The sequence below is a fragment of the Cebidichthys violaceus genome, unplaced genomic scaffold (genome assembly GCF_023349555.1).
Source record: "Cebidichthys violaceus isolate CVI_PGR_0920_01 unplaced genomic scaffold, fCebVio1.0.p SCAF_1, whole genome shotgun sequence".
Classification (NCBI taxonomy): Eukaryota; Metazoa; Chordata; class Actinopteri; order Perciformes; family Stichaeidae; genus Cebidichthys; species Cebidichthys violaceus.
This window is the reverse complement of record NW_027176262.1, coordinates 889,678-896,841: the sequence shown is the minus strand read 5'-3', so window position 1 is coordinate 896,841 and position 7,164 is coordinate 889,678. Positions and strand designations below refer to the sequence as shown.

The window sequence follows — 7,164 nt, the reverse complement described above, 5'->3', positions numbered from 1 at the left end:
GTGTGTGTGTGTGTGTGTGTGTGTGTGTGTGTGTGTGTGTGTGTGTGTGTGTGTGTGTGTGTGTGTGTGTGTGTGTGTGTGTTGCCTCCACAGAGGATGTAGATTTGCTAAAAGAGCTTGATATGTGAAATGATACAATCACCTCTTGAAGCAGATCCAGTGAGTCTGCTGCTTTGTTTAATAAAAGTGGAGGCGGGGCCATACCATGTAACATTTTAAAAACCAGACATAATGTAATATGACATATTATAACATAATATGAATATATATATTTAATTGTTTTTGTTATTGTTGTCCATAAATCTCAGATGTTCCTTTCACATAAATCAAACATTCTTACAGAAACGTGTGATGATTTGATTGAAAGTTTGTGTGATGAAGGCGGTTTGTGTGTCATGTGACCGGATAATCCTGGTGGCTCCTGATTGGTTGAAACCACCTGGCAAACATAACTGGTTATGAGAGAATATTTTCAACCCAACTGGAGTCCTTCATGATGGATTATGACGGTAAAAATGAACTTAGTGGTTGTGAACATGTTGGCCTTGTTCGTCCAAGTGTGGAAGTTTTTATTATATTTTTAATATTCAGATTATTTTCTGGTTAATAATGAAGTCACGACATGTGATTTTATGAGATTTAAACCTTTTGAATAAACAGGAAACAACAGGAAGTGACTTCTGTAAAACATGTGTTATTAAAACTCAACAAGAATCATATTCACAAGACAAAACGTTATCATATCCATGATATTTATGTACAACAAGAGAGCTTCTAAAGATGATAACATCTTATTATTTAATGTTTATTATCAGCGTTTAAAAAAAAAAAAGAATATGAAGGAAAACTTTATGATAGAAGGCGACTACGACACCCAGAGTGCTTTGCTGCTTGAATCTTCCAATCAGAGATCTGCATGCTCTGTTGCCGTGCAGAAAATAAAAAGATGGTTTTCTTTAACTTGTAGTTTTTAGTTTTTCTTGGAGCCCCGTCTGCAGGCTGTTGGAGGAACCGCAGCTTCTTCTTCTGTGGTGTTTCAGCTCTGCCTCCTCTGGCAGAAGGAGATACTGCAGCTCCAGTCATCGTAGTAGTATTAGTGGTATTAGTAGTGCTGACAGTATTGATTGTTGTACTTGTACTAGCAGTGGTACATACAATAATGGTAGCAATAGTACTAGTGATGAGAGTAGTATTAGTACTTTACCTACACCTAGTACTATAACTACTCATAACTGTGAACTTTTCATATATCAAAACATTAAGTAGTACCAGAAGCATTACTAGCTGTGAGTACTCACAGTAGTAGTAGCAGTACTGCTACAACTATCAGTGCTTACGGCAGTAGTAGTGGCAGTATTTAGAGGTTGTAACTACTAGAAAAGCAGTGCTTACAGTAGTAGTGTGTAGTAGTAGCAATAGTAGTAGTAATTGGGTACACTAACTGATTTTTACAACTTGGGGCATGTATTAAGTACACCAAGTACCACTGTACTGTAGTAGCAATAACAGTAGTAATAATGCACAAAGAACTACAATTAATAAATATACTTTTTTAGTATTTGTAGTATTCGTATTACTCTTACAGCAGTAGCATAAGAAGCAGGATTATTATTACATGTTTTGATTTTATTCTATTCGTTTTACTACTGAGTATTGTATTGAAGTACAGTTTTGTCATCTGCTACATCTCAGAGAGAAGTACTTTACTCTGTACTTTCAGGTACTTTGAGGTATAAAGTTTTACATTCAGAACTGGACATCAGCTCTGATGTTGGCTGCAGTTTAATCTCTAATTAAATAATTTATTAATTAAGTATTTTTGACAATGAGGTATTGCTAATTGCAATTTAAAGGATTTGGTAGTATCTGTAGCAGTAACAGAAGTAGTAGTTGAAGTAGATGTTGCAGTATTAATAGTTAAAGTAGTAGTTTCAATAGTAGTAGTAGTAGTAGTAGTAGTAGTAGTAACAGTTGAAGCACTAGTTGCAGTAGTAGTTGCAGTATTAATAGTCATAGTAACAGTTGAAGTAGTAGTTGCAGTAGTAATAGTCGTAGTAACAGTTGAAGTAGTGTTTGCAGTAGTAATTGTAGAAGTAACAGTTGAAGTAGTAGTTGCAGTAGTAATAGTAGTAGTAACAGTTAAAGTAGTAGTTGCAGTAGTAGTAGTAACAGTTGAAGTAGTAGTTGCAGTAGTAATAGTAGTAGTAACAGTTGAAGTAGTAGTTGCAGTAGTAGTTGTAGTATTTTCTTTTGCAACACATACTGCTGGTTTAAGTACACCAGAGCAGAAGTAGAACTGTTATCAGTAGTATAAGTATCAGTAGCTTCAGCAGTAGTTATATTTACAGTAGTAGTATCAGCAGTATCAGCCGCGTTGATGTTCACAGCTGCTTCATACAGACTCGACACCGGCTGATTAGACTGCCTGGAAAGTGTCCGGTATCCGTCTGAGGCTTCGGTTTACTGCAGAGACATGTTGGTACATCAGCCAATCAGGTAACTTTATTTAATGTTACAGCTTTAGATTTAGACACCAACTATATCTAGAATGTTTTCTTATGTTAAACATTCTGGTTCTTTCTTTTTGGTTCATCACATCCAGGACTTTGTTTTAAACCTCCTCAGCTGCTGATTGAACAAACGCTGCCACCTGCTGATGTTTTCGAGGACTGCAGGATCAAATGAGAATCTGCTTCACATGAAGGTGAAACACTGAACTTTATGGTCAACATGTTTACATGCAACGGATTCATAGTTGTAACAACAAATATACTTGACCTTAAGGCTGAATGATACTGACAATATCAAATAGTACAATACTGTAGATTAAACCCTTTACAGTCAATGTGATTCTGTGCTTTCAGAAGAATTACACAGTGTACCTGAACATGTTTGTTGTGTACCTGAACGTGTTGACAATACTTTTGTGGACCTGAATATGTTGACGACACCGTTGTGTACCTGAACGTGTTGTTTTTTTAAGTGTGTTGTGTCCCTACAGGTGTACATACCTGAACATGTCGTTGGGGTTGAGAGCAGCCAGCCAGTAGCTGTAGGAGTCGGTGTAGTAGTTGCAGGTTCCTCGGCCGTGACACTCGATGAAGGGAATCTTCCTGAAGTTTTCCAGACAGGATCCAGGCGAGGCCAGAGGCTGACCCGACCCCTCCGCCCCCACTCCTGTTTCCTACACACCAACAGCATTTACAGCCAGGGTCAAAGGTCAAAGCAACAACTCACACAACCATTGTCCACCATTGTCTCAGCTTGTTTTTTGACATGAAAGGTTTGCTGAGAAAAGATTTGGTGGCCCTTCAGTTAACTGATGAAACTGACTGACTACAACATCACTCACCATGACGAAGGAGTATCCGAACCAGAGACCGTCCCAGCCTGACGGACACTCTGGAATGATACTGGTCTGACTGTGGATGGCGATCACGTTGGCTCTGGCCTCACACACGGTACACCTTCAACACAGGAAACACACATGGTTACGAACATGTTCATGGTAAACACATGCTTGTTGTTTTGGTAACAGTGTGTGTGTGTGTGTGTGTGTGTGTGTGTGTGTGTGTGTGTGTTACCGGCTGATGTATTTCTTCAGTGAATCTCCGGAGATCAACGGCATGCCGCCCGGCAGCAGCTCGTCAGTGGACAGCCAATAGGAGTAGTCGTTGCGTGAGGCGTAGCGACAGGTGCTGTCGGTGTTACAGAACAGGAAGGGCATGGTGGTAAAACGAGGTAAACAACTACCTAATGTACCTGAAGAGAGAGAGAAGGACAAACTGGCATTTACTGGTGTTGATTAGTCCACCTTAAACTTTAACTAACGGGTGGCTCTCCAAACCGTACAGCAGTGCAGTACTTGATGTACTTAGTTACCCAGGTCTTGTCCGTGAGCGCGGTTGTTTCCGTTGATAAACAGCAGTGAGTATCCGCTGTACATCTCTGTAGATCCTGCAGGGCATTCTGGGATGAAAAGATTCTGGCTGTGTCTGGTGAACATGAAGGCGTTGGTCTCCGGCGTGTCCCTGCAGGAACCCGGTCGACCTGGAATACCTTTAGCACCGAGCGAACCCTTCGGACCTACAACACCTGCCAACACAGAGTTGGTTCTGAATGAAAAAGGGGGTCCAGATGAATGAACCCTCAGATGGTGCTAAATACAGATTACTTTGCTGCTCCCACTGGTGCAAACCGACTGTGTTTACAGAAGAACAGCAGGTACTTAGGACTAGAATGACTTAGGGAATGTTTCCAGATTTCTTACCTTTTGATCCAAGAAGACCTTGGTCTCCCTGATCCCCTTTCAATCCAGGACGGCCACCTAGTCCTCTTCTACCAGTCCTCCCTCTGATGCCCTTCAAACCTGCAGCCACAAAACACTGCTTCTATAAATCTATTAACTAAAAAAAAGCATTGCTACTGTTAATACCACTCACACCTAAAGCCTTGAAGGTTGAGACAAATTTTTCCAGACTCACCTGGACCTCCAGGTATCCCTTGGGCCCCTGGGGGTCCTTTTTCTCCTTTGGTTCCTGGGGCTCCGGCTGGGCCTTCGTCTCCTGGCAACAGCACCACCTCCCTGGTTACGTCCATCCCTCTCTGGCCTGCAGGGGGCAGTATTCAACAGTACATTTGGTACTTCAACCAACATACAGTATTGACGACAGAGGCAGTACATTATTGTATTAGTTAGCAGTGCTAAGCAGTATTGTGTAATACCACTGGGTTACCTCTCCTCCCAGGTGATCCTGGAGGTCCTGGTGAGCCAATGTAACCTGGTGGTCCCTCCTCCCCCTTTAAACCTGAAACACACAAGAGGAGCCCAACGTCCAATAACAACATAAAGATTCACGTCACCTTCAGACAAACTAATATTTGATTTTTAAGTTTCTCTTTCAAAAGTTATTCCTAATATATTCTATTAGACAGACTAATGAATGTAAAGGGAGAATGGTTTGTTTGTAGTTGTGCTGGTCAGTATATTTGTTATCTGACTGGAGTTCTTACCAACAGGTCCTGTGACACCAGTGGTTCCCATCTGGCCTTCAAGTCCTCGAGGGCCTGGTGGTCTGTCTTCACCCTTTCAACCACAACAACTGTTTTAAATAAACTCCCTCAGATGTGTTTTTAGTGATGATTTAATCAAACGTTGTGCTTCCAGTCAAAGATTATTTAGAAATACTTTTACTTAGTGTATTGACGAGATACTTCCAGTACAGGATCTAAGGTCTAAGATTACATTACATTACAGTCATTTAGCAGACGCTTTTATCCAAAGCGACTTACACTAAGTGCATTCAACATTGGTGATCAAAAGAACTACTAGTCACCAGAAGTCATAAGTACATTTCCTTTTCCAAACAAGCATCTAAGAGCATGAAGCAGGGCATAACTCAGAGCCAAAGTACAGGGCAGAAACAAGAAAAACAGTTAGTGCTATAAGTAATACGAATACAATAAGTGCAACAAGCTAGTATGAAAACAATAAGCGCTAAGTGGAAGGCTCATGGTAGCACTTCCTGAAGAGGTGGGTTTTCAGCCTGCGCCGAAAGATGGGCAGCGACTCTGCTGTCCTGACGTCAGTGGGAAGTTCATTCCACCACTGTGGGGCCAGGACAGAAAACAGCCGTGACCGGGTCGATCGGCTGCCAGGACCTCTGAGCGACGGGGCAACCGATCGCCCCGAGGCAGCAGAGCGAAGTGGTCGGGCGGGGGTGTAAGGCTTGACCATGGCCTGGAGATAGGAAGGAGCTGTTCCTTTCACAGCCCTGTAGGCTAGCACCAGAGTCTTAAACTGGATGCAAGCTCTTACAGGTAGCCAGTGTAGAGAACGGAGAAAGGAAGTTGTGTGGGAGAACTTGGGACGATTGAACACCAGGCGAGCTGCGGCTTTCTGGACAAGCTCCAGAGGTCTGATGGCCGACGCCGGGGCTCCGGCGAGTAGAGAGTTGCAGTAGTCCAGGCGGGAGATGACAAGAGCCTGGATGAGAACCTGCGCTGTCTCGTCAGTCAGGAAGGGACGAATCCTCCTGATGTTGTAGAGCAGGAATCTGCAGGAGCGTGTAACGGATGAAATGTTTGCCGAGAATGACAGTTGGTCATCCAGGGTCACACCCAGGTTCCTCGCAGTCCGAGTTGGCGTCACCACGGTATCATCAATGGTGATGGACAGGTCCCGGTGCGGGCAACCCTTCCCCGGGAGGAACAGTAGCTCAGTTTTGTCTAGGTTGAGCTTGAGGTGGTGTGTCGTCATCCACTTCGAGATGTCAGCCAAACACGCAGCGATGCGCGTCTCCACTTGGGTGTCACCGGGGGGAAATAACAAGACCAGCTGGGTGTCATCGGCATAACAATGGTAGGAGAAGTCATGCGAGCGAATAACAGAACCCAGAGATGTTGTGTAGAGCGAGAAGAGAAGGGGGCCCAGAACTGACCCTTGCGGAACCCCCGTAGTAAGCATGCGTGGTTCCGACACGGCCCCCCTCCAGGTCACCTGGTAGGATCGACCCGTCAGGTAGGATGCAAACAGGGAGAGTGCAGAGCCTGAGACGCCCATCCCCTCGTGGGATGAGAGGAGGATTTGATGGTTCACAGTGTCAAACGCCGCAGACAAGCCCAGGAGAATCAGGACAGAGGAGAGAGAGTTAGCTCTCGCGGCGTGAAGCGACTCTGTCACCGCAAGGAGGGCCGTCTCTGTCGAGTGACCCACTTTGAACCCGGACTGGTGAGGGTCCAAAAAGCTGTTTTGGTGGAGATAGGAAGACAGTTGGTTAAAGACAGCACGTTCAAGTGTTTTGGATAGAAAGGGTAGAAGAGAAACCGGTCTGAAGTTCTTGACATCAGAGGGGTCAAGTGATGGTTTCTTCAGAAGGGGGGTGACTCTGGCGGCCTTGAAGGCCGTGGGAAAGCATCCTGAAACAAGAGATGTGTTGATGAGGTGGGTGAGGAAAGGAAGGAGTTCAGTCGCAATAGACTGAAGAAGAGGGGAAGGGATCGGGTCAAGGGAGCACGTGGTGGGGCGGTTAGATGTAACAAGGTTGAGGACCTCGTTAGGGGAGAGAGGAGCCAGAAAGGGTAAGATGGGGTGTGGAGATGGGAGGGAGAGCTGTGGGGGCAGGATTGGACAGGGAGAGAGGGGCTGAGAGAAGGAGGATCTGA

General features: G+C 44.3%; 1 protein-coding gene across 1 annotated transcript in view; it reads right to left on the bottom strand.

Moving 5' to 3' along the window:
- Window positions 1-560: 560 nt before the first annotated feature.
- col4a3 (collagen, type IV, alpha 3) overlaps window positions 561-7,164 on the bottom strand; it is a 31,209-nt gene continuing 24,605 nt past the window's right edge. The window contains exons 44-52 of the mRNA XM_068731462.1: window positions 5,014-5,086; window positions 4,737-4,808; window positions 4,485-4,610; window positions 4,271-4,369; window positions 3,883-4,095; window positions 3,585-3,762; window positions 3,353-3,467; window positions 3,012-3,184; window positions 561-2,463 (exon numbers count right to left, since the gene is read on the bottom strand). Of these exons, the coding sequence (XP_068587563.1) occupies window positions 2,382-2,463; window positions 3,012-3,184; window positions 3,353-3,467; window positions 3,585-3,762; window positions 3,883-4,095; window positions 4,271-4,369; window positions 4,485-4,610; window positions 4,737-4,808; window positions 5,014-5,086 (1,131 nt within the window). The 3' untranslated portion in view covers window positions 561-2,381. The remainder of the gene's footprint in view (window positions 2,464-3,011; window positions 3,185-3,352; window positions 3,468-3,584; window positions 3,763-3,882; window positions 4,096-4,270; window positions 4,370-4,484; window positions 4,611-4,736; window positions 4,809-5,013; window positions 5,087-7,164) is intronic.